A 26,826-nucleotide genomic window follows, 5' to 3' on the forward strand; every position below is an offset into this window, starting at 1 on the left:
TTTATTGCACGACAGCAGCGTGTCTGCTGCATGCCGTCATGTTCTGGTCGTGTCTCTTCATGTCACAGAGCAGCAGCACTGCTTGCCATAAATAACTCCTGCCTGAGCCAGCCCAGGTGCAGTCTGCTGTGACTGCTGGGGGAAAGCAGTGTGCACGTGTGAGATTACATCACAGCTGTTGCCATTTTTATTTGGCTAAAAATGCATACCAGTATCTAAAAATGTCAGTGACTAGGTGTGTTTTCTGAAGGCTACTTTGTTCTTTGCAGCTATCTGGCTTGAATCCTCTTGTGACCTTGCCTTTAAAGAGCTGGAGAGAGCTAATCGGCTACTTGCTGGATGACAAAGGACATTACAGGGTAAAGGACGGGGCAGCCTGCTCGCCAGGAGACAGTTGTACCCCCGGGAGCCCGCAGCCTGGCCCCAGCTTAATGAAACAGCTTTAGTGCAGCAGACAGCTTTTAGTCTGTTAAATCCCCTCCAATCCACTTTTGAACAGCTCCTCAAAGTAATATGAATTCTGATCTCTGCTGGCAAAGATTTACCAATTAATTTGATTCAACTTTTAGTTCATTTAAGACATTTAATCTGTTTTTATTTTATTTTATTTATGTACTTTTTCCCTCCTGCAGGAGCAAAAATGGATTGGCCCCAACAAAGATGTAGCAGGTGTTGGGAGAAGACATCCCATCTGAAATGGAGGTGATCGAGGGAGCTGAACGCTGACCACACCAACATGGGGTTGCGACCGTTGGCTTGTCTTTTTCATCTGCCCACTGCAGTGATCTACGGGTCCCTGTCGCTGTTTGTTTCCATTTTGCACAATGTGTTCCTCCTGTACTACGTGGACACCTTTGTCTCTGTTTACAAGATTGATAAACTGTCCTTTTGGATAGGAGAGGTTAGTCTTCCATAGATTTCTGCCCTTTTAAGTAAGAAATTCTGAAACCAAGACCATTCCTTGCTAGAAATATTAAGAGCGTTAGTTGTAATAGCAATGTTTCCCTTCGGAGAGCAAGCAAGGGAGCCTTCTGAGTGCTAATTTCGGCTTTTCATTTTTTTCTGCTTACATAAAGATAGAACAAACTGGGATAGAAAACCCAGAGACTTTGTTCTTAAGACTACCTTTCCTCTGGGGATGTTGGGGTGTTTCACAAGCAGGGAAAACCACTGGCCTTGCTGTATTCATCTGGCAGTTGCCCCAGACAGGAGAATCGTACAGCGGCAATGGGGCAGGGAAGGTGCACTGGAACTGTTCCTGCTGGTTGTTCAGCACGCCAGCTCAGCACTGCTTGCTTTAGTAACAGAACTGGGTCTTTGCGGGAGCCATCCTGTGGTTTGTTTCACTGTCCTGTTTTCTTTCCTAGACAGTGTTTCTGATCTGGAACAGCCTCAATGACCCTCTGTTTGGTTGGCTGAGTGACCGAGTGTTCCTTAGCACACAGCAGTAAGTTCAGTTCCACTTCCAGCAGAGGCTGGGAAGTTGTTTAGTCTCTGGGGGAAATGATGGGAAATGGGAAGCTTTAAGATGATAGTGTGGGAATGGTTTCTGGGGCGTGGTACTCTTAAATACCTCCTTTTCCTGGCATCTCTAAAGTTCAGTGCTCTTTGCATGTTATTTCAGTACTTGGCTGGATAGAGGAAGTCATGCACCTATTGGGTAGATGTGACCCTAACCCCTAACAATCACAAGTTATACAAAACCTAATATATGGGCATCTAAAATCTCAAGCCCCTCCTATATGAGCAAGCCTCTTAGTAGGGTGTTGGAGAGTGTCTGTATGTGGTTTTGGAGACGCCAGGTGGGAAAGGACAATTATTTCCACCTGGAATGCCTCAGAGCAGTTGTTCCCAAACTCCCTGGATCATGGATCACTGTTGGCCATCAGCATTTCTCATTTATGTCAAGCTTTTAATGAGAATCATGGTGTGGCTTCCTGCAACTAGTAAAAACTTCTAAGTGTTTAACGTTTATGCCGTGCAAAGCACAGACAGTGCAGCACTCTCCGTGAGAGACTTGCTCTGGAGAAAAAAAATCCCTTTCCTTCATGCTTTTTGGCCTTCTTAAACCCATCTTTTCAGTGTATTCACATATTAGCTGAGAAGATATCTGATGTGGGTGCTTGTTGCATGATCAAAAGCTCTATTTGTGTCTAAGCTGTTCATATGACTTCCTTGAAGAGGGAGAATACATGTTCATGCAGGGTGTTATCCAAGTGTCTAAAATTGTTGTCTTCTTTTGCAGGCCAGGAGCAGAGATTTCCTCCCCAGAAGTAGTTCTGAAGAGGCTCAGAGCGCTAAGCCACAATGGCCCCCTCTTTGCCATCTCTTTCCTGGCTTTCTGGGTTGCCTGGGCTCATCCTGGTTTGCAGTTCCTTCTTTGCCTTTGCATGTACGACAGCTTTCTCACCATGGTTGACCTCCATCACAACGCCTTGCTCGCAGACCTGGCTGTTTCAGCAAAAGACAGGACTAGCCTCAACTTCTACTGCTCCCTCTTCAGTGCCATAGGCTCCCTCTCTGTGTTCATGTCCTACGCGGTGTGGAACAAAGAGGACTTCTTTTCCTTTCGCATATTTTGCATCGTGCTGGCCCTCTGCTCCATTGTTGGTTTTACCCTGTCCACACAGCTGCTCCGCCAGCGGTTTGAGGCTGATGGGAAAGCAAAATGGGACCAAGAATCAACCCTGAAAGAGTAAGTGTCATCAATTCTGCAGCAGGAACAAAGGCCTGGCATAGATCTGTAGAGTCCTTTAATGCACTGCAGCAAACTAAATGTTGGGAAGATCCAGGACGAGGCAAACTTTTGTTAATCTCTTACGGTTCTTGTCTGTTGATACAGTTTTCAGAATCACCTCTGTCACACTGGCTCCTAAGGCCTTCTGAAAATAGGACAAAACTGTCTCGTGGCACCCCTGGCCCAAACTGGAGGCAGAGCCCTGACCTGCTGTATGGCCCATCCAGTGTTTGGAACTTGAAATGAGTTAATGTCTAGAGCACCCAGTGAGGCCTGTGAGTGGCAAAATATCAGAAGCAGCTTATCAGGAAAGCATTCCTGCTTGAGCATGAGACCACCTTGCTGCCCGTTTCCTGTGGAGTTGGACAAGCAAATGTCTCTTACCCTTTCACTTGCTTTAGCTACCTGATAAGTGGCTGGGCTGTTGGTGGGCCACCACGCAGCTGGTTTTGCCCGTTCAGCTCCCTTGCTTTTCCTTGGGCTGCCTCACTTGTCTTGTGTATTGAGCTGCCAACATTATGCTGTACTAACACAGCAGATCCTGTTGAGATCTGCCAGGTGAGCTAACGCAGGGATCTGGAAGAGGAGCGTATGCATAGTGGAATGGCTAATAAGAGGACAATGCTTTTATGGACAGAAATCTGAATTTTGAATTCAGAAGCCAAATGTTCTTTGGGAGACCCGTTGCCTGTGGTTCTTGTTAGCAATAAGCAAACATTGTTGTAAAGTGCTGTTTTGATTTGGGCCAGGGAGCAGGAAAGTTGGGGTGGGAGCTGAGGAGAGACAGCTTTGCAGCTGGGGGCTCTCTCTTGCTTGATGTGAGGGATTCATGGTTGCTTTTTTGTTTTTTTCCTTCTCTCCCTTTAGGCTGTACATTGAGAAACTCTCCGTCCCCCAGGAGCAGAGGATCACCCTGGCAGAGTATCTCCAGCAGCTCTCCCGACATCGCAATTTCCTCTGGTTTGTCTGCATGAACCTCGTCCAGGTAGGCGCAGCAGCAACATGTTGTGATTCAGAGGATGAGTGCTGGCTCTGGCTGTCTGAGATGGTGGTTCAGCAGTATGTGAGTTCCCCAGGAAGGGCAGAGGTGTTTCCAGCACCCACTTGCTCTTGGAGCCTCTCGCACGTGCTGGCTGATTCAGCAGCTGGTAGCCACTCTCCCTGCTTGTGACCTGAGGATACTTCCTGAGCAAGCTGTGGGATGTTCCTTTCTCTCTCCTGGGTGTAGGCTGGATTACGGAGGTTGGCTGAGCTCTGTGCAGCCCATCTGGGGTGCAGAAGCACAAAACCTGGCTCATGGTGGGGATGAGTTCAGGAGTGCGGTTTGGTGGTGTGGCTGTCAGCAGTGTCTCCTTCTCCTGCATTCCTGAGGCTCACATCACTGTTTTCAGATGCCCAGATGGATCCACCTCCGAGCTGGCTTTTGGCATTTCTGTTCTTCATACTTTTCAGTGATTACTACCAAATGCCGGCAGCCTGCCCAGCTTTCCTCGGTTTTGTGTGCTGCAATCACAGCTCCTGTCTCCCCAGCGATCCCTCAGTTCCCCTCAGGCAGGCTCTTGATGCTGCTCTGCATCTTTGTGTTCGAGCCTTGAGCCTTGCTGCCACCTTATCCTTGTCCTCCTGACAGCTGCCTCCTCCCTCCTGCCATGTCACTGTCTCCCCCAAACCGTTGTGGTCACTGCCGTCACCTCCTTGCCCTGCCTGCCCCAGCAGCACTGTGTGCTGAGCAGGTGCCCTGTGAGCAGTGCCTCAGCAGCTGGGAAGTGGTGCTGACCCCAGGGGTGCAGTGGGCATGGCTGGTGGCATTGCAGCTTTGTGGTCTCAAAGCCTTCAGTGTCGTGAACTCCACAGACAAGCTCTTGCTCTACTAAAGTACTCCAGGCCCATCCTGCATGGTCCCTTGGCACAGGGCTCCTAGGATAACAGAGTCCAGAGGGCTGTTAGCTTTTTCTGTTCTCTTTTACTGCTGTTCCTGCTGACCAGCTCGTCTGCATGCTGCCTTCACAGGTTTTTCACTGCCACTTTAACAGCAACTTCTTCCCTCTGTTCCTGGAGCACCTGCTGTCAGACAAGATCTCGGTCTCTACTGGATCCTTCCTGCTCGGTGAGTCTCAGGTGGGACTGGAGGGAGCAGCTGGGTTGGGACCTGGCCTGAGTCTGGATTCACTCTTCCCAGACCTCATCTGGAGAGAGGTGTGCTCACACGCCAGTCTGTGGGCCGTAAGATTCACACATGCACACATCCCACACGCTTCCCTGGGACCTCTGTGTCTTCCTTCCTGGGCACGGAAGTAACTTGGAGCCTCTTCTAGTGGTGAGACCAGCATGTTGGACTCTGGGCTAGATGCCACAGAGGTATTGTTCTGAACATTAGTGGCTGCAGATAGCGTCCCCAGGGTGTATCAGGGAACACAGCCCTGAATTTAATCCCTTCCTCTCTGTGGTGTATAGACCATTTCTAGGCTGCCCCAGATCTGTGGGCACTGGTCCTAGGATTACCCTGGGAGGGTTCTGTGTGGGCCAGGTCTGGTCATGCTGTCCTCTCCCTCTCATTTCTGTTCCAGGGCTGAGTCACAGGCCCTGTGTGACACTGGGAAAGTATTCTCTCCCTTCCTGCCTGTGAGGTTGATGGAAGGTGGCCTCCATCTGTAGGAAGAGTGTTTGCTGTGCCACGAAGCCTTCTCTGTGTGCATGGGGGCTATTCTGTACTTTGTGTCCTACAGCCCTGCTGACAATAGCTAGCTGTATCCCCTCTCTCGGTATCGGTCCTGGGGACATGGTGGATGCTGAAACTCCCTGAAGCTATTTGTGCCTCTGTCTCTGCTCAGGTGTTTCCTACATTGCCCCCCATCTCAACAACCTCTACTTCCTGTCCCTCTGCCGCCGCTGTGGGGTTTATGCTGTGGTGCGAGGACTCTTCTTCCTGAAGCTGGCTCTCAGCGTTGTCATGCTCCTGGCAGGACCCGATCAGGTGTATCTGCTCTGCATCTTCATTGCCAGGTATGTAGACAGGCAGCACTCAATTCCCCTGCTCTCTGCCACCTGGGAGGGGAAATGACTTGTCCCTGTTTTACAGAGAGGAGTGGGAGGTGGGCAGCAGTAGCCAGCTTTGCACAGAAGCCATATGGCTCCCAGCTCTGACTGCACCTGAGCTTGCAACGTGTCACTGCAGAATCCGTAGGCTGTGCCTGCAGCAGAGTGAGGGAGGCAGGGATGTTCAGGAGGACAGAGACCCAGCAGGGCTGGTGGCAGCCTGCAGCAGCCTCTGCTGGCTGCTGAGCTGAGCTCCCCACCTCTGCAGCTTGCCTGTGGCCGTAGCCCCCAGTATGTGCGGCAGCTGCCTGTTAGCCACTGGCCCAGCGTGTCCTATCCCCAGCCCTGTCTGTGTGGCAGGTCAGGACTGATCTAAGACATCATGGCATGGTACACAAGGCTTATTGCTAGCACTGTTCCCCTCCTGTAGCCAGAGCTTCTCAAATTCTTTCTTTAAGTGTTGGGGAACCTTTCTCTACCCTCTTGCCATTTTCTCTGATCTCTCTCATACTCCAGTCATTTCTTGATGCCTCTATTCAGTGTTTTGCCTGTTGTTCTGCAGCAACCGGGTGTTCACAGAAGGGACCTGCAAGTTGCTCAACCTGGTGGTCACCGACTTGGTGGATGAGGATCTAGTCCTGAACCGTAGGAAGCAGGCGGCCTCCGCACTGCTCTTTGGGATGGTGGCTCTGGTCACCAAGCCAGGACAGACCTTCGCCCCTCTGATCGGCACCTGGCTGCTCTGCACGTACACAGGTAAGTCTGCTCCTGAGGAAAGCATTGGGGCAGGAGAGGGCAGACCTCCACTGCGTTCAGTGCCCTGGGTGGGTGCAGAAAGTTCTTCCAGTTGCTAAGCTGTGCCTGGTCTCTGCATCTCCAAGCCAGTCACTCAGAACGGACAAGGGTCCATCCCCATTGTCCCCGGTCTCACAAACTCTTCTCTGACACCAGGCTACGACATCTTCCAGCGCAACCCCTTGAGCAACGTTGTGAGCGCCCAGCCGAAGCTGGAGTCTGCTGCAGCCTTGGAGCCAACTCTTCGCCAGGGCTGCTTTTACCTCCTCGTCTTTGTACCCATCGTGTGCGCACTGCTGCAGCTCCTCAGCTGGTCGCAGTTCAGCTTGCATGGGAAACGTCTGCAGATGGTGAAGGCTCAGCGCCAAAACCTGACGCAAGGCCGAGCACCGGAGGTCAAAACAATCTAGAGGTGTCTGAGCCCCCGGGGCGTTGCTGGTCCTAGGCTGGTGCAGGACAGCAGGCAAAGCACAGGAATGGCAGGCTGAGAAACCCCGATGTTTACAGTTCAACTGTGAAATGCTGTAATGCCAATGTTTACTCATTCCAGGAGGTGATCGCTGGGGAAGGCAGAGAAGCTCAATGTTTGAGGGGCCTGGGATAGATTGCTTGGCCACAGGAGCAAGAACACTTTATCATAGCCTGTTGCAGGGAGCAGAGGGCTGCTCATCCCAGCAGGGAGGTGCTGGGTTGCAGTGTGTGCTGGGGACAGCCCCATCTCCAGCGTGGTCCTCTGCCCTGGTTATGGCTCTAGCTGAGCAGAAAGGGACAGCATGGGGACTCCTTCCTTGCTAGAGCTCTGCAGCTTTGGGGAGTGGAGTGGGAGGCTCCTGAGGGACCAAGTGACCCAGAGGGTGATTTCAGGACAGCAGGAGCAGGAATGGGAGGACCTGGAGGCCTTTCCCAGTAGCTGATACAACCTCTCCCACGTACAGTGCTGTGGTTCTTGGACCAAATCTGCTCTTAGGCATTTCTCATTCACAGGACAATATCCTGCACAGCCAGGGTCTGCTGGCTGTGATTGTTTTATGCTGAGGCTCCCTCCTTCGCAACCTCACAGAGGCAGTTGTTGCTGGACTGGGAAAGGTGCGGGGCTTGAACTGGGATCAAGAGTCTTGAGCTGGAACATCTCATCTGGCATCCCATTGCCTGTGTTTATTCCTCCTCTTTCCTCCACATCCCCTTCCACTCAGCACTGTCACCATCACACAGCTGTGCCAGAGCCCCCTGCCATGCTGGCTGGGGCCATGGGGCCAAGGTCAGGGAACCAACCCCTAACCAAGCCAATGGAGGTGCTTCCCTGCCTAGGGCCATTCCAGGTGACCCCGTGAGGTAGCCTGGCGCCTTCCCCTCTCACAGGGGGAGAGCACAGTCTGGAGGAGACACCAGGTCCTGCTTTTGTGCCTTCAGTTCCTCTTAGGAGCTTGTCTGATACAATGGTGGGCATTCACAGGGTTGAGATTTTACCTCTGTGGGGAGAGACTGACACTTTGGCTCCTCTCCACTTAAAACAGTGCCCCAGAGTTTAATCATAGAATCACAGAACGGTTTGGGTTGGAAGGGACCTTGGTCCAACCTCCAACATCAGCTGGCTGCCGAGCTGTGGACCCAAGGAAGAGTGCAGGTGGTTTGGTCTCCCTGGTTCTGCCTCGGAGCAGAGCGGGCAGGTAGTCACCAAAGGGATTGCTGTGGTGAGGGAATGTCTCCTCCATCCCTGTTTGGGGGCAGGCAGAAAAGAGATGTGCCAAAGCAGAGCTCTGCCCTGCGCATCCCTGCAGGAGCAGGGGGGTTGCAGGCAGCGTTTGAAGGCTGCTCTGTGCTTGGGGGTGTGCTGTTCTTTATTTAGTGCCAGGTTCCCTCGGGGGTCTCAGCCCACAAACCTGCCCTCTTGCCTCAGGACACGGCTGCCTTCTGTCTTGGACCAAGACGTTCTTGCCGCAAGGCTTCTGTAACTCTTGATAGTTCAATCATAAGTTATTTGTGCAACTAAGTTTGAGAATGATTCTTCATTTCATAAATTAAAGATGATCTTTTCTGTACTGCTTGGTGATTTTTCTAGCAGGGGGATCTAACCTGGCCGGGTTCATGTGGTGTCGCAGGGGCACAACTGGGGTTGTATGGGAGAAAAAGGGACGTTCCCCTGCAGCAAAACTCTGCTGGGACCTGGCCTGTTTCTGCAGGGGGCAGAGAGGATCAGGGGGCTGGTGTGTCGCCTGCCTTTTTGGGGGAGGCGAGTCACTTACCCCTGCTGCTTTAGAAGGCCTCGGGGACTAGACTGTCCTGTTCCTTCAACTTCTGGGGACAAGGCTGGGGATGTTGCTGGGCACCATGCCACCTTCCCAGGGCTGCCTTCACTGCCTGCACCAGCCCTCACTCACAGCTTCTCTGCGCCTCGTCTGTCCCGTCTGCAGTGAGAAACAGAATATATAATGGTTGCTGAGGAGAAAAATAGCTTTGGACATCACCAGTACAGACCACAGAGGCAGCCCAAGGCTCTCCTCGCTCTGCTCAAAAGCTGGATCAGGAAGGCAATGCTGGACCAGAAACGGTCTCTTTGCAGAGACTGGCCAGCAACAATTCTGCACAGGCAAGAAAAAAACACAAGTAACCTCCTTAAAAATGCAAATGTGGGAAGATGAGGCCAGGAGGCTTGAGGGTTGTATATGAATGACTTTATTTAAGTATGCTGGGCACCACCAGGCAACATGGTTTGGACAGTGTGCAAGGGAACAGTCAGGCAGATCAAACAAATGCTAGATTGGAGACGGCACCTTTCTACCCGGTCACTGCAGGTTACAAAATGGAGCACTGCTGCTTCTGCAAGGCCAGCAGAGGGGCTGGGAAGGGGAGGAAGAGACCGGGGCACTGCCTGGGGGGTGTGTGGTAACCAAACCCAGAAGGGGTTTGCTTCTTCCCCTCTGCAGCAAACCAGCAAGAACACAACTGATTTTTTTCAGCAGAACAAGGCTGAGCATTGATGGCTCTTCTCTACCCAACAGGTTCTTGCTTTAAATAACAGTCTGTTCTGATCAGGGTAGATGAAGGAGCAGCCTGGCCTCAGCTGGGAAGAGACCACCACACCTGCCTGCCTACAACCTCTCCCAGCCCAGCCTCAAGCTCCAAGAACATGGTTCCCACAGGGGCAACACGCTGCTGCTTACATTCACGTCAGTTGGGGCGATGCACCAGCTTGTGCCACGTCTCTGCAGCAGCCCTTCAGCTCTTACCCCATCTCTGCGCTTGAGAGTGACCCCGAGGTGGTGTGTGGCAATGAACAGAAAGGTGGGGAACAGGCAGGAACTGCCACTGAGCAACTCCAGCTCCACAGCTACTGCCAGGTACTGCAGAAAACTGACAATGGGGGGGAAGAAAAAACAAAAAAAAAGACAGAGCACCAAATAACGCATAAGTAAAACCTAGAGGGGAAACAGTGGCACACCCCAGTGCAAGCGGGTCTGCAGGCCTGCCCGTGGCTGTAAAAGCAGAAGCAAAGCAGCCACCAGGTGAGCAGAAAGGCATGTGCAGTACTGCCAAACACAGCCATGGCGACAGCTTCCTGCTCACACCAACGTCCTGGTACAGTTTATTGTCCTCTAACGCAGTGTATTCATAGAGAACAGCGCGACTCCCTCAAGACCAGTTAGGCAGTGGTATGGCAGAGCTGGCCGGTTGTTCCGCTAAGCTGTGAACAGTGTTAACACCAAACAATGGACAGCTGGGTAGCAGGTGTTCAAAGAAGACCCAAAGCATAATTCCCAGGTGCTGTGGTCAGTATTTGAGATATCCTCAGACATTTCAATAAATAAAACAATTCTTACATTACAATGCACCTTCCCAATTATTATTTTGCCCCAGAATGGATAAAGTACACAAGAGTTATGCCTGGCTGCAAATACATGCTCCCTTTGCCCTAACATGGCAGGAAGGTGGGAAACAGCCTCGACTCTTACAGAGAAAGAACATGAGAACTCAGCACTGTAAATCTTGGCAGGTTGAGGGGGAAACACACAAGTGCCTTCACCCCCATTCTGGGGCACTTGCTTCCAGAGGAGAAAAGATATTTAAAACAAGGTACGAGAGAATAACCGTCTAGTACAATGATAGCTGATTAGATTTGCTTTGTTCTACTCCATGCAATACAAACTAAGTCCTATCACCAACTTCTCCAGCTGTGGTGCAGACCCACACACCAGGCTAAGAAGTTACACACGCATACACGCACTCACACCCCAAAACAGTGGGGGCAAATGGGTTTAACTGTTGAGAATGTGCTTTCTCTTAATAAAAAATATATTAAAAACAACTTCAAAAAACCTACTGATGGTGAAGACACTGCTGAAGAAGAAAGTAGCTATGGGACCTCAGCTGTGCGTTTCCAGACAATCCAGGCATCACAGTCGGGCTGACTAACGCCTGCGTGAGCAGTCTGCAGTGGTTGGCTCCCTTCTGGCTTGCTAGGCAGTTTCTATAAGCTGTTCCCTTTGTTTTTGCTTGCTTGCTTGTTTGTTTTACAGTGACAAATGTGATTGCAATACAGAAATTAAGGGACTGAAATGAAAAAGGAATGGGCCATTTGGGAGAAATTCCCTGGTATTTTCTCCTTTCCGTTCAAAAAAAAAAATTAAAAAAAATAAGAAGTTAGTAGTACTAATACAACCCTCCTGCTGCTGTCGTCTTTGCTCAGTGACATCGGGGCATGCTGGCGCACACACACACACACAGGCAGCTCTCAGACACTCGGACTCAGAAAAGCGAGTTTAGAACTGAAGTGAGTCTTCAGAGGAGACTGAGGACAGGTCCCAGGGCTAGAAGCTTTTTCGTTGGATGGCACGAGCTCCATCTTCTTCATATTCCTTTTTCGAAACCCACATTTTCTTAAAGGTGTCCAGTGAGGCCAGGATAGAGCCGCTGGGGAGAGACAGGCACGTTATGAGTTAAAGGAAAATGTTGGGGGCACCCTCATCATATCTCTGCAGAGATGAGCTGTTTCCATTGTATGACACTTCCCAGTTATCTGCAACAGAAATGCTCTCTGGACAGTCGCTTCCCCTCCTGTTAGCCTCAAACATGGCAGCACTACAGAGCCTAGCACCAGCCGCCCCCTCCCACACGACCTCCTGATTGCTGCTCCAAACCCCAGCTCTCGTCACACAGGATCTGGTCTCATTTTTTAGGATTGTGGAGCAGAGCTTAGTTCTCCCAATCTGCAGCAAAGACATACACAAGAGGGAGAATGTACCTAGAGCTTCTGCCCAAGTAATGTACTACCTATGAGCTTGTTCCACCTCAGACTGGATGTTAAGACTGGTAAGAAAAGGAGAATTAATGGGTCCTGCAGGATCCTTAATGATAGAAAAGGCTAAAGGGCTGGCAGTGCAGATGGAGTCAAGCTCAGTAACCACGCTGAGCACTGCGCAGCTGAAGGATGAGACCTCCTGACACACAGCACCAGACGGGACAACAGCGTGAGTGCCAATAGGCTATGCCTCCCCAGCCCTCATCCCACCACAAGATGTATCACTGCGCAGTACGTACCCAATCCACGTGGAATACAATCTCTCCTGAGGAGCTGATATCTGGGAGAAAGAGAGAATCAGTCAGTACCTTCCCAAGATCCAGTCTGCTCCTTCTGCCACGCTTCCCCCCATTTCACTACAGCTGACAAATACAGGTATGATCTCTCCCACTAGAAAGACACCCAGCAAAACCCCTGCCCACCACCCCAAAACAGCCACAGTAGTCCAGGATACTGGACGGGGGTCACGTTGTCACAGGAGCCATCTTCTCTGTGGTGAAACCAAACAGGTTTTCATGACAACAGCAAATACTGTTGGGCTGTCTCAGGAAAGCTGTTTCCGGTTTGAAACAAATGACAGCTGCACTCTCAGCACAGTTCTTTAAAGGCTACAGAACAACACACATATAGTAAGTGATAAAACACAAAAGAGACTGCTCCTACCCTTATTTTGACGTCCTTCGGAGCTAGTTTCTTCACTTCGCTCAACAGCCTGTCACCAAAGCCTACACAAGACAGAAAATGTGTAGTCTGAGCCCCTCCGCAAAATCCCAAGTTCTATCTAATAACAATGTGGACATGTCCTGTGCAGTCCTATTCAAGTATCCCACTCCAGATCTCACAGAGACAGCGTTTGGAGATGCAGAGAACACAGCCAGGGAGACAACGTTTCTGTCTCCCTCAGCCAGACCTCAAACACTGGCACAACAGGCTCTATCCCTCAGCAGCAGCTTGAGACAAGCAAACAAGATTTTTTGCTCAGAACACTGGTGGGCCATTTCCCTCCTCCTTCTCTGGGCGTTCCTCCTGTGTCCAGCCCATTTGTACTGGGGAACAGGGTTTGACTGGGAAGACCAGGACATCTGGAGATGTCCACCTGTGGATAACACGCTGACGGGTTCTGGCAGAGGAGATCTTTAAGTTGATGGGGGCCAGCTGAGCCCTGAGGGGATGGGTAGAAAGTTTTCTGCACACATGTAGCTGACATTTCATGCAGTACCAGGACTGTTGGACTCTCTCAGGTACCAAAGACCTAAGGAACCTCAGGAGATGCAAGAGCCTTTTAGGTATCCAGTCTCAGCTATCCTGAACAGAGCAGCAGAAATGAGCACAGCTATTCAGTCCTGACACAGGCAGAGTGATAGGAGGAAAAAAGATAAAAGCCCCCCCAAGCCCAGCAAGTGATATACAAGGGCAGAGGTGTCTTGCATACCCAGAAGGGTATGACTAGGACTCGGAAAATCAGACAGTAACCCCCCTGAGAGAGCAGAGTTCCCACAGTCCTCATCTCACAGGACAAGCTGGGTGATCTAGGTTGTCTTCCCAGTTTCACGTGAGAAGGAAGCAAGAGATCAGATATGTCACAGCCCACTGAAAGAGGAGAGGCAGGAACCTTTGAAAAGCGTGGAGCCTCCAGACAGCACAATGTTGGAGAACAGCGTTCGCCTCAGGTCCATGTCTGATTTTTGAATGGCAAAAACGAGCACCTCGTGGAGTCCTTCACATTCCTCCCCTATCAGGTCTGGCCGGAACAGGAGCTCTGGGGCTCGAAAACGGGCAGGGCCGATCTGCAAGGGATCAGAGAGGAAGAGAGAGCAGTGTGACTCTGTTCACTGTCTACAGTTTGGGCCTGCCTTTACTACATGAAATTTGAGAGTAACAAAGTTTCCTGGACATTTCATGCTGCATCACTAGCTCCCAAGTGAACACCAGTTTGGTCTACTGCTCTTAGAAAAGGTGCTGTTTCCATTTTGCAGATGAAAGAGATGAAGAAACCTGCTCAGTCCCATACAGCAGGTCACTGGCAGAAAAAGGAGCAGATCCACCCCTGGTGCTGGAGGTAAAACCTGTATTTCTTCTCCTTCAACCATTCTATAGTAGGCTCAATCTTTTCAGGAGTATTCCCAGCTCACTCTTCAAAGTAATTGTTTCTGCACCTCTAGGCAGGACAAAAGCCACATACAAAACCACTGCTGAATTTACAGCGACCTAATAACTATCCACACTCTGTTCCTCATCTGCATAAAGACTTGCTAAATCAGAGCCTGCACTCAAACAGTTCAGAGTCCCCATGGTCACGTTGTACCCTTACCCAGGACTTCCAGTAGAAGTTGTGAGGTTTATAATAAGGTTTCCTTCCCCTAAAAATTCCAGTGCACAGTCAACAGTCTGGGATGAGTTCTGGTCTTTTAAAATTATCCCCTCCCGCCTAACACCGCATTAAATTTCCCATCACTAGGCTGAAAGATATTCTAGAAACCCTGTGCTTCACATCAGGAATTCTCTGAGGGTTGCCCTTACAAACCTCAATAGTACTTCCATCTGGCAGGTAGTACTGAGCCTTCTCGGTCTCCAGAGTCTCATCCTTCTGGGGGTTTATTGACAGGTAGCAGGCACGCTGCAGAGGAAAGAATCAGGGAGGGGGAGATGAGAAGGGTAAACCCAAATGCCTCTGATAAAATGCTTTTCTCACTAACAACAAAAATTCATGTATTCTCCCTCAAGGGAGACCAATTTCAACAATATTTTGTGCTGAGGAAAAGATCTTTTGGGTTCACGTCAGGTAAAAATACCTATTCATGCTGCAGCTCCGTGTGATGATTAGAGACATCAAGGACGCTCACCCCGCCTCTAGCTGCTGCTCACCTCTTACTGCTTAGGAGTTACCTCCCTCTAGCGCAGATGGGGTAACTATCCTGTGAGCGCTTCCAACCCACTGTAGGGCAAAGTAAAACATGCACCTGAAACACCTTTAGTGCCATTAACCTCGTATAAAGGTGCGCTCAGGTAACTTTGCAACACATTAGGAGCATGAACAAAGTCCCTTACTGCATTTCAACAGGGTAAACGATAACTAATAACTAACAGCAAAAATTCCTTAATATGATCTAAGCTGCTTACTTCCCATTGACCACCTATGTTTTAAGTTACAGGAAACAAAATACTTTGACTTTTCAAACTGCTCCAGCACCCCATTTTTTTTCTTCCACAGTAAGCTTTGTTATTCCAAATGGTTATCATTTGGGGATTAAAAAAAAATAGTATCTGAACAGAATCGCTGAAACATTTAGGTTGGAAGGCACCTCGTGAGATCATCTATTCCAACCCCCTTGCTCAAGCATGGTCAGCTAGAGCAGGCTGCTCAAACCCATGTCCAGTCATGTTTGGATTACCTCCACAGATGGAGAATCTACAAACCTCTCTGGGCACAACCTGCTACAGTGTTTGACCACCCTCACAGTGAGCCAAGAAAAAGAGAACACTGTTTGCACTGAAGTAGGTATTAATCTTAAAGTAAAGCAAAATGTGTACGCCGGAGAGCAAAAATCAGGTTGTTTCCTCTCTCTGACTCACTACTGGTGAGTGTAGCCAGTACGCAAAGCAGGACTTGGCTTGCTTTCCCATGCTCTTTGTTTCCCTAAGTGTATAGTCTAGAGAAAAGATTGCACTGGTGCAAGACTTTGCAGTTAACGGTCAGCACAATGCCTTTTAATAGTTTCAGCACCCAAGATGCAAAGGGAGCCTTGGCCGTTTATGAAAAGTACAAGTGTGTTTCTGAAGAGTACAAGCCTCTTGCTTTGTCCCATAAGGTCACTGCAATTGCACTGCGACTGCTGCTTGGTACAAAACAGGCTGCTTCTGAAGTACAAAGTTCTCCAGCACGCCTCTGATCACCAGATCTTCTGGTCCACAGATGCTGCAGTATCTACACACGTCAGGTTTTTTCCTCCCATTCAGCAATAAACACTTGTAGAACAGAAAGCAGCTACCAGGTTAAAACCTACAACCCTATAAAGTCTCCTGCTCTGCAAAAGCCATTCAGCTGCACCATGACATGAAGCACGAACACTGCTCCCTCAGCACAGCGACACTGAGCCACGGCCATGCAGAACAAGCAAACTATTTCCATTATGGTCCTTTGCCAGTAGGTCACAGACTCAAGAATAGCACATTAACGTTCTCAAGCCCTGGTACAGGATTCTGACTCAGCCCAGAGTTATCTGCGGCAACCACAGCTTGTGATGGGGGCCCACAGCGTGGCGGCAACTGCCAGGCATCAGCACACAGAAATCACAGCCAGCACTGGCCTGAAGACTGGCCCCGAATACTGAAGGCATGGACGCGTAGGCAGCCCTGAGTCACACACAGCCTTGCTGAAATCAGAGAGAAACCCGTCTGTGTGAGCACGGCAATGCTGCAAAGCTGATGTGAGTGGTCACCAGCTCTGAGCTATTATTCGCTGTCCCACCTCTGTCCTCCTCTCTTGGCACGCAACAGAAGCCAAGGTAACTGCTTTGCTAGGGATCTTAATCATGCCTTTCCAGATTGCTGCATTGCTCTAAGGTCACTAAACACTGCAGACCCTATAAAGAGGGGAATCTTTTATAAGTGTAAATGCTGTGAGTGAATTCTTTCACAGAGGGGGGCGGGGGAAAACAACTTTCAATATCCCACTTGCGATCCCTACCTGCCATGGATTTTACAGACCCATGCCCTGAAGGGTAAACAAACACTAGTGAAAGATTATCATCAGACCCTGAGAAACTGCAGCACAGATAAATGCAAAACAGATTCTGCCTTCATCTCCGTGTTAACAGACCCTCAATAGGGATTAGATGTGACCTTGACTATAAGTGTCCCAGAATACAGGATGGTTGAAGTTGCAAGGGACATCCTTGGATGTCATCTTGTCCACTCCCCTTGTTCAAGCAGGATCACCTAGAACAGGTTGCCCAGGACCACATCTGGACGGCTTTTGAATATCACCAAGGCTGGAGACTCCATAACTCTCCGGACAACCTGTACCAGTGCTTGGTCACCCTCACAATAAAAAAGTTTATGTTCAGACAGAACCTCCTGTGCTTCAGTTTGTGCCTCTTGCCCTGTCACTAGACATCACTGAAATGAGCCTGGCTCTGTTTTCTCCGTACCCTCCCTTCAGACATCTATATAAACTGATGAGACCCTCCCCAACCTTCTCTTCTAACAGTTCAACAGTCCCAGCTCTCTTAGTCTGTCCTCATATGAGAGATGCTCCAGTCCTTTAACAATCTTAGTGGCCTTAGTCTCCCTCGAGTAGATAAAGGAAGGAGGTGCAGAGCTAGGCAGGCTGGCACTTCCCACTAGATTTCACAAGTCATGACTTCAACACAGAAACAGTGCATCACCTCCTTGATGGTCTTGACAATCTCAAACTCAGAGGTTGTGTGGAAATCATAGCCTTCCTTCCGGAGATAGAGACGCAGGAAGCGTGAGACATCACGGCCAGCAATGTCAATCCGCATGATGGAGTGAGGCATGGCAAAGCCTTCATAGATGGGAACCGCATGGGTAACGCCATCCCCGGAGTCCAGCACCACTCCTGTAGTCCTTCCAGTCGCATAGCTAGCAAAGGGGAAAACAACCAAGTCAGAACAAGCAATTCAAAGTGACCCCAAGCATGCAGCACATCCAGGCTCAACTCGGGGAGCAGAGATTTCACATAAACAGGGGCTTAAAAGAAATCCCAAAACCTAGTTCTCATCATAGTTCAGCAAGTTCCTGTAAACTCCTTATTACAGAAATTAAATTGAGTTTCAGTTCTTGCTTGAAAAGGGGATAAGTCAGACATTAGTGTCGTCTTCCATGGGGTTTTTTTGTTTCTGAAAAAATGGATTTCACGGCAACATTTCACAAGCGCAAATCAAAGACAAAAGACACTTACAGACTAAGCACAGCTTGCATGGAGATGAATAGTGCTGGCACATTGAAGGTCTCAAAAAACACCTCAGCAGCACGCTCTCTGTTCTTGCGCGGGTTTAGGGGTGCTTCCGTCAGCAGCACAGGATGCTGGTAAAGAAAACATGGAGCTGTGCTGCAATAATCAGGAGGCAGCTAGACATGTGTTCCTGAAAAATTCTGCTTATTCACTTTAGGAACCAGTGGTGCAAGAGGGCAGGCAGAAAGGAGTAATTTCCGCTACTGAGCTGTATTAGACTGTGAATAACCTCTATAAAGTTGAAAGACCAGCAGTGTTCTGGTTTGGTTACAAAGAAGTGTTAGAAAATTACTCTGTGAGTGACCCTGTCCTGTGAAGGATGAACAAGATGACTCTCGGTGCCAAAATTCAGCCAGATTAGCCAAAATACACAGACCCTAAGAAAGGGTGAAGGCATATGGTCTTAGCACGAGCAGGCAAAATATTCCTACTCCACTTATACAACCTATTGCTCTAAGTCATTTAATAATTTTTGGTCAGCTCCTTCCAGACTACAGGATTGTGGTTTTCTCCTTCCTCACTTCAAATCATGTCTCTGCTGGGTGGATATGCCTGATGTGCAGGCAGAACAGGAAAAGCGGGAAGCACCTGGCCTAGAGCAGAATCATTAGAGAGAGTGTGAATAACAAAATCTGAAAGTTAGATTTTCAGTCAGGCCAGAACATTAGATCCAGGGAGAAATTCTACTTGGATGTTTCTTGTGTACTACCTCCTGAGAGGTGAAAGAGCCTAATTTAACAACAGACACATTTAGAAAGAAAAGCAAAGGAAACGCCCCAAATCTTTCCTGGAGTTACAAGGCTCCTGGTGTTATGTGTTATACACACACTGAATGATGCCTGTGCCATTCCATGATGAGGTATCTCACCTCCTCTGAGAATGTCTGAAGCTGGTCTTTTGAATACACATACTGCCAAATGCGCTCCATGTCGTTCCAGTCCTTCACTATGCCATGCTCCATCGGGTATCGGATTGAGAGGAGACCTCTGTGCTCCTGAGAAAACAGAGAGGACAACAGACCATATCTGTCAGACCCAAACAATCACATTTCTGAGCACCATGACTATGATTTAATTTCAGAGACACTTTTTGATTCCACTAAAAGACAATTTGTCTTTAGCATATAAGGAAAAAATTGAACATTAATCACAAACATCTCTCCCAGAGAAGTATTCATGAGATTAAAAAAGGCCTTTTTAGACCAAGTAGGAAAGTCTGCCATTTGCAGAGCACATTCCATCCTAACACTTTTCAAGCCAACATACAGACACTTATCAAACGGTATCTTTGTTCTACCAGCTCAGTCACGATATAACACATAACAGGGTGGTATTGGGGAATGTAGTTTGGAGGGCTCACAAGAAATGTAAGACCATACAGCTACATGCTGACAAAATCAGGACTGCAGAAAGACAGCTTCTTGCCCACACCAGGGAGATAAAAGGCAACCAAGTAGGGTCCGTTTCTAAAGTTCCCAGTCAAAAACACAAGGATGTAACCATACTGACCTAGAAGTAGCCTAGAAAAAAAGTGAGAGAGATAGGACTTGGGAAAAAGGTCTGTGGTCAGCAGGCTGGCACAAGAATTTCAGGAATTCCCACTCCACCTGGGACAAACTTGAAAGTGACAATCTATTCTGCTCTTCAGACCTATACACTGATATCAAGGAACCACAGCCCTTTTAAGCACAACTGCTACAGCCCATCTTACCGCAGCATATTGAGATATACGGAGAAGTGCAGTACACAAGTTTTCTTACCTCTGCCTTTGGACCAATGAAAATATCCCCTTCTAAAGCACCAGCCATAACACGAACATGCTTTGGTCTGCCCACACTGGAACACAAACAAAAGTGTAAATGCTTCTAGAGAGCGCACTCAGGTCTACACAACAATTAACTACTTTGTGTTCTTCTCTGTCCTAACCAGTACTGTCTAAAGCAATGGGTGAGTCTGGGGGCACTATCAGGTGCAGACAGACCCAGGTTTGCCCTGAGCTAATCTCAGAATCAGAGGTGAAGAAAACAGATTGTAGACAGTCCTAAATTGCAGGACATAAGCCAGCTGAGTCTGGCCACGCTTTCCCTGATGATTCAGGACTTATTTGTTCCAGCAGTGCCTGAGGTGAACATGGCTACACTGAGCTGACAGATCCACGTGGTGTTGCCTGACCTCAGCTAGGCTTCTCAGATTAGACATATATAGTCCCATACCCAAGTTCGGCATACAGAACACATTGCTCAGAACACAAATTAGCTCATTAAAAACCCACCCAATTGAAAATAAAAGCCAGTGACTATCCAGAGTTCCTGATCTAGCAGTCCTTCTTCCAGTAAGTCTCAGAAGACTTCCAGGGAAGTTTGGCAGGAATCAAAGCTTCAGAACACACACCACAAAAAAATACAGAGGTCTTCACACCTCTCATCCCAACTTTATCTCTTTCCTGGTTCTTTTCCTATTGTCTCAAGGCTAAAGGATCCTACAGCTTTGGCTAGGTGTTGCGCTTGTCAAAGCCATATAATCTTTTATGGCACATCCCTCCAGAAAATCTCAAAGTGCTTAATAGCAGAGATTCCCTCTGCCTGATGCTTCTGGCAGCAGGCTGAAAAAGAATAACTCATTTCTCCAGTTACAAAATTGGACGATTCTTCCCCTCTACATATCAAAGAACTGGTACACTGTAATAAGAACTTACCGAGACCAGGAGAATACTTACTAGTTTGGAAAGCAGTATTTCGGTATTTGATCGCCTGCAAAACCTGCTTTAATCACACCTGAGCCCTGTGGAAACAACAGATAAATACACGAGCTTATCACTCATTCAGCCACCTTTGTAAGTTTTAAAGGAGTAGCAGTGTACATCAGCACTGCCAGATCCTTTCCTTTTTACTAGGAATAAAGCTCCCCAGGGACTGATTCTCCAGGCAGGGCTGGGGATGGGAAGATGCCAGCAGGCCAGCTTGGCCACTAGAGGGGAGTAACTGGCACCCTCCCTGGCAGTGACACATGGCAGAAACACCCGGGAGCATCCTGGTACTGCTTCGCAAACACACCCAAATGCCACTCTGTACAGACAAGTATTTTTCTACCCAGTGGTACTGCTAAGGGGTGCAGGAGGCTAAATCTAAGCTCTGCAGTTTTCTATTGATCTTAAATACTCTCTGGGTGGAGGAGAGCACTCCAGAAAGCTGAGCAAGAGCAAATGAACTCTACCAGCTTCCGGGGGTGCTGGCAAAAGAGGGAGGATGAAGGCTGTAGGCCTCTCAGAAGAAGTGGATTTGGAAAGGATGGCAGGAGGGTGGATAAAGTCAGAGAAGGGAGTAAGAAAGGACTGTGTGAAACAGGCTGGAACAGAAACTAGCAAAAGGAAGATCAGGTGGTGGATAAACTAGCTAACGCTAAGGAGGCAGGTCACAGAAATGTAGTCAGAGAAGACACTGGAAATGAATCCAGACTGGGGTCTGGACAGAACAAAGGTTCCAGTCAGACTGCAAGGGGAAGGGCTGGGGGCAGGAAGGGTGGCCGACAAGGACAGGGCTTGTTTAGAAGGGACAAGGAAGAAGAGATTAGGTATGTCAGTCAGAAAGGCACAAATCCAAAAAGCCTTCTCCGTCATTCAAAGCAGAACAAGCAGCAAACACAGAGCGGGTAAAACCAGACACAGGGAGGCCCTGGCAGGGAGTCAGCACTGGGCATCTGTCCCCACAGCTCCTGTCCCTGTCAGTATCACCTGGAAGCACCCTGGGAACCTCATCATCAACTTGGATCTGTGCTGACTCCTTCCCCTCCTCCATTTCCTCTCCCTGCACAAGGGAATGACATCTTGAAACAATGAGCAGCTTGCAGGAATACCCAAGTTTTTCTATGGAGTGGATCTTCATAGGATCTCCTCAGATAAGCCGTTTCACTGGTAATCCCAGACTACCATGGGAGTAAGCCTTTCTGCAGAAAGAAGAACAGTTTTGCTTTATCCCATACTGGGAGCAAAACATGCAAGTCTGCACTGAAACCTGTGACGTGCCTGTTCACTCTCAAGCGCTCTGCAGCAGGACTGCTCTGTTTTTGAGGCCAAAAAGTCATTCTGGATGCGCCAGAGCATTTTAAAAGGAGTAGCGACACAGTTCCCCCACCGCTTTCACCTTGGCACCACCTCTGCGTGGTTCAGCATCACTGTCTTCACTTGGAGGCTGAGGACAAATGAGTTGCTCAGGGCTCTGCCAAACAAGCTCTGGCTGCAGCGGTTTCTGATGGTGCCGTCCCAGCTGCCTGCCTGGTTCCTGCCAGAGGTTACCAGCCAGAGCAGGCTCAGCAGAAAGGAATGCGGGGCGGCCCCAGCCTCTCCAGTTCACAGCCCGGTGCCTTATTCCCAAGCTACTTTTATCAGCAGTTTCAGCCAAGGTGCTGGGCTTTGCACAGAGCGTGTGTGCTCTGCCACCAGGGCCAGGGCACTCCTGCCTTAAATACGCCATCAGATCTGCCAGGATGCCTCTGTAAGAGATGAGTATCAGGAACACTCTACAAACCAGACTTAGCTAATTATAAAAGATATAAAAGACAGATTGCTCAAATCCTCATCTCCTGACAAGCGCCTGCAGCCAGGCTGTCTCAAGGAGCACACCCAAGCTGGCAGCTGGGCAGGACTGCTCCCTCTGGGCAAGAGGGACTCCGCTCCAGTTGCATCCCAAAGCGTGCACTAACAGGGACCAGTGTGACGAAGTGGCCTGTCAAGTGTTAAAAAGACCTAGACAGACTCTCTTCTGGCTATTCATTTCAAAGTGAAGCAAGGAATAAAACAAAACCACTATTTTGTTTTTCTTTATCATAGCTTATAAACACCTTTATACCTGGGAAATAATACCATCCTTTGTCAAGCCTTGTAGCCAAAAAGTTGAATCAAACACAATATCATAACGGCATCAGCATATTGTGCTTATTGAATATTTTATTCAAGATAATGACTGATCTTGCTGCCAGCACAGCCTGCTGCTGGGAAGCGGTTTCAGGAAAACAATGATACTCCTGTTTAAACGCAGAGATCGAAACTTCCTTATGCCAGGCCAAAAATTACCCAGCATGTCCTGGTGAGATTCCCAGCAAGTTATGCATTTTAAAATTTACAAATTGAAGTTAGCCAAATGCGTCAGTAGTTCAGAAATCCTAGCTGGAGTCAAAGATGAACAACTGTTTTGAATGTACCGGTAGAACGGGACTTCAACACAGTTGTGCTTCCAAGTGCCTGGGAACAAACCAAGCACAGCTGTTTGCTATCTCTGCACTACAAACACCTGACAGCATTTTTTTGACCCATTCAATTTTTCTTGAAAACATTTTATTTCTTTGAAGATACATGTGCAGTGAGTAAATCTATTTATTATAGCCCAGTTTGAGATTCCTATACAATGAAAGGAAAAGGTTTAAGTTTTGAAATAACCTTGGCTGATCCAGAAGGTTTAAAGTAAAGACCTGTTTTTTCACCTTTGTTTCAGATAATCAAAACCACATGCATCCTCCTTTCTGCAACAAACTTTGATTTATTAAAACTTACAAAAATTTCAAAGTTAATATCCCTCCACCTGTAACTACACTGGCTGGGCTTTTATCCCATTTTGTTTGGTTTTTGTTTTGCTTTTTTTGTTGTTTTTATTTTTTTAATCTGAGCAAAAGAATAAAAGAAGAAAAACTACATGTTAAATGTAAAGGTGAAATAAGATAAACACAAGGCAAGTTCTCCTAAGTACCTTGAAGTAAGTGAACACGCCTCTTCCGCTAGCTCTGTAGCTAGTCAGTTATTGATTCATTCATCTTGATGCATTTAGGACTCAAATTTAAATGGAAATCACCAAGAGAGTCAATCTGCCATGTAGCACTTTTTATGGAGAGTGCACATTTCATATTGTTGTAGAACTATTTTATTAGCTACACATTTTATAAGACCAAGAACAAACCAAAGACACAACAGCCTTTACTTACAGCTCAGCTGTTTAAAATGCCACCACTTTAGACTACAAAGCCAAATTTTATCCCCTTTTATGTAAACAGAGACAATTCCATGGAGGTAAAGGAATTTGCACTTGCTTAGGCCACAGCTGATCCATGCTGTCTGTTTACATATGCATTACATTCATCAGGGCTCCCAGACCATTTACTTCAGAGCAGGCTTGTTGGAGTGCAAGACAGGAACACAACTCTTAAAAATGACTTATTGGACAAGAAGGAGAATTAAGGTTGTACTGAGGTACAGCTCCAGCCACTCACTGTATATTACAAAACTCTCCCTGCTGAAAAAATGCAGCCGAGTGTACTGTTTGGCAAGAGAAAAAACCCTCCTTGTCGAGTTTTTAGCTACCTGCCCTAATGTCCATTTTGGAACATGCCGAAAAACCAGAGCAGGGCTGTGACTGGGGTGTCTGGCTTGTTCACCAGCTCAGTACCTCACTTTCCCCTCCCATCCACACGCATACATGAGATGGGATAATATTCAGCCTTGAAAAGCTGCCTGCAGCTCTCTGAGGAGCAGCAGTAATGAGGTAGTAGGAACAGCAGTACCTGCTCTGTGCAGCTCTGCTTCCCATCCTGCCTGAACTCAGAAGAGTACCAAAAATGCAGTGTCACCACAAGGCTCCTTGGCTGACAGCCTGCCAGCCTTAAAGGCAGATGTCACAACAACTGCTTCATTCTACTTCTTGTACAGGGAGGGAACTCATTAATCAGAGAGGCAAGAAGAAGAATTAACTTTTATAAGACCAGCTGATAAAATGAGAAAAGAAACAGTCAGTTGCTGGCACATGAGCCCTTCTTCAGGTCTGAAGCAGGGGCAGCAACTATTGCTCTAAATAACAAAAGGACAGGCTGAAATTAGATATAGGCTGCTGTTATATGACTCCAGCACAACAAACTCATCCTCACAGCACCAGAGTGCCTGGAAATAAGTTTAATGGTTAGATAATCACTCAACACCACAGCAGGGTCAGTCTAATTCTCCTGTCATTTCTAAGAACAATCAACCTAACTTATTCTTTAATGTCTCCAATACAGAGACAACGTTGTTTTTCTCCACATAGTCAATTCCACTGCTTAATCTCCTTTTCCATTAGATATTTTCCCTCAACGTCTAACCTAAATCCCTCTGCTGTGATTCCGGGGGAAGAAACTAAACCAAAACTATATCAGAGAGCTCAAGCTATAGAGAGGAAATTAGGGTCAGTAATAAAGCAGTGAACAGAAGAATAATTGGCTTGATCTGAGAAGACATACAATAATCCAGCATATGGGTAAAAATGCAATAGGCCAAGAAGCACTAGGCTAGCAAGTCCACGTGTCACATGGCAAAAAGATTCAGCAGAAATTAAGATGATGGAGAAAGAAGGAAGCACAACACTGACCCTCTGACACAACAAAATCTGAATCGCTGGCAGCAGAGGTCAGAAGGGAGGAGCGTGAATCTGTGACTCACTACACCGAAGGAGGCTCCCTCTAAGATAGGCCCTCCCACCCCTTCTTGGATGGTCCTTTCTCTTGGGAGGCCAGCATGGATGGGGCTAATCAGAACTGCACCCAGAAGTATCTCAGCAAGGCATGCAACCACTCTCCTTCACCTCAGACTGCGCAATCACCCACACAGGTTGAAGGTCTGCTTGGAGCATTATCAGCAAGGAGCTGCCATCTGTGACACCACACCCCGCTGCCAAATTGCGGCTGATGCAACCCGTGCTGGGAGCAGTTCCTTCAGGAGCTCTGCCTCCTGCGGGCTTCGTCCAGGGAGCCCATAGGGGAACCCACGGCGGAGCACAAGGGGGAAGCCAGGCCTGGGGTGCCTGCACTCCCTTGCCGTGACCGCCAGGCAGAGGTGTCTGGTGCAGGGGTGGCTGTCCCCCTTCGCTGGGCCTGTGACGGGGGGTGGCTGTAGAGTGTCATCTCCAGCGTGGTCCGACGGGGCACAGCAGACACCCCAGACGACGCCGGGAGCGCGGCCAGGGCCTGGCCCAGCGGCCACCATTGTCCCCCACGCACAAAGAGGGACAAGGCGGGGCCGCGGGCGCAGCCCCGCCTGACGGACAGCTCGGCCCGCCAATGAGCACAGGTGCTCTCCGCGAGGGCGGGGCAGCCAGCGCCCCGCTTCGGCAGGTAACGCCGGGCTGCCCCCGCTGACTGACAGCCGCCCAAGCCAATGGGGCCGCCCCGCCCCTCCCGTCAGCAGGCACCTCGGCGGCGGCGGGGGCTGCTGCCCCTCGCTGGCGGGGAGCGGCCCTCCGGCAGGGTGACAGGCAGCCGCCTCAGCCAATCGCGACGCGCCGAACAGCGACGGCCCCGCCCCAGCGACGGCCTGCGAGGACGCAGCGTACGGCGCCGTACGAAGGCCTGAGGCGGCGGCCGAGCCCGGCGGGGGAAGGGGGGGGGGTGGGGGGGGGCGGGCGAGGCGCGGCCGCTCCCGATGACAAAGGGGATTGCGGCCCTCCGGTCCTTCCCGCCCTCCCGGGACGCGCGGCCGCCCGCACTCACGTTGTCTATGACGACGGGCTGGTTCGCTATCACGTCGTAGGACTCCATGGCGAGGAGCCGCCGCAGCCACCCGTCAGGGAGCAACAGCCCAGCCCTCAGCGGCGCCTGCGCGGAAAGGCGACGCGCAGCCCCATGGGTGATGTATTCCTCCGGCCGCGATGCCTGCCGGGAAATGTAGTCCGGGCCCCGCGCGGTGCCCGGTGGGGCGGTGCGGCGGGAGCGGGGCATGCCGGGAAATGTAGTGCGGAAAAAGGGAAAGACAGATGCAGCGCCACGGCCTGGAAACGGCCTTCTGGGCATGAAACCGGGGAGGGGCGGTGGGTGCTGTGTCCCGGGGGGTAACTGTGCGCTTCCACCAAAAAAACACTGGGTTTCAATTGGCTGATTTCCAGTCTAATAGACTTTTTTCCTCAATTTTTCTAATCAGAAAAAAAAAAGTGATCTCATCACCTTCCGCAGAGGGAATCTGTCGCTAATAGAAGCGTTT

At 49.2% G+C, this 26,826-nt stretch overlaps 3 protein-coding genes across 7 annotated transcripts in view; 2 read left to right on the forward strand and 1 right to left on the reverse strand.

The window, feature by feature from the left end:
• The first annotated feature begins 736 nt into the window (after positions 1-736).
• On the forward strand, positions 737-8,607 carry MFSD13A (major facilitator superfamily domain containing 13A). The gene is made up of 8 exons (XM_074592203.1): positions 737-901; positions 1,368-1,447; positions 2,246-2,695; positions 3,605-3,722; positions 4,748-4,844; positions 5,569-5,740; positions 6,336-6,529; positions 6,725-8,607. The coding sequence occupies exons 1-8, from the start codon at positions 737-739 to the stop codon at positions 6,976-6,978; spliced, it is 1,530 nt and encodes a 509-aa protein (XP_074448304.1). The 3' UTR covers positions 6,979-8,607.
• Positions 2,481-26,462, reverse strand: ACTR1A (actin related protein 1A). 4 transcript variants are annotated; one of them, XR_012587665.1, is made up of 13 exons: positions 26,340-26,462; positions 20,557-20,621; positions 19,601-19,676; positions 18,710-18,835; positions 17,788-17,912; positions 17,252-17,468; positions 14,389-14,481; positions 13,477-13,651; positions 12,528-12,589; positions 12,104-12,144; positions 9,730-11,476; positions 8,812-8,973; positions 2,481-2,652 (listed from the first exon to the last, which is right to left on the reverse strand). XR_012587665.1 is itself a non-coding variant. In XM_074592209.1 (11 exons), exons 1-11 carry the CDS (start codon positions 26,385-26,387, stop codon positions 11,374-11,376), a joined length of 1,131 nt encoding a protein of 376 aa, XP_074448310.1. In that variant the 5' UTR covers positions 26,388-26,462; the 3' UTR covers positions 9,224-11,373. The 4 variants fall into 4 exon arrangements, 1 of the variants encoding a protein (XP_074448310.1); XR_012587664.1 differs by lacking the exon at positions 2,481-2,652 and adding an exon at positions 6,994-7,128; XR_012587663.1 differs by lacking the exon at positions 2,481-2,652 and adding an exon at positions 7,710-8,282.
• Positions 26,234-26,826, forward strand: part of SUFU (SUFU negative regulator of hedgehog signaling) — a 104,229-nt gene continuing 103,636 nt past the window's right edge. The window contains exon 1 of one of the 2 annotated variants that reach the window (XM_074592208.1): positions 26,234-26,475. The gene's annotated coding sequence lies outside the window, so the exon portion shown is untranslated. The remainder of the gene's footprint in view (positions 26,476-26,826) is intronic. The other variant, XM_074592207.1, reaches the window with a different exon arrangement.

The sequence above is a fragment of the Larus michahellis genome, chromosome 6 (genome assembly GCF_964199755.1).
Source record: "Larus michahellis chromosome 6, bLarMic1.1, whole genome shotgun sequence".
NCBI classification, from domain to species: Eukaryota; Metazoa; Chordata; class Aves; order Charadriiformes; family Laridae; genus Larus; species Larus michahellis.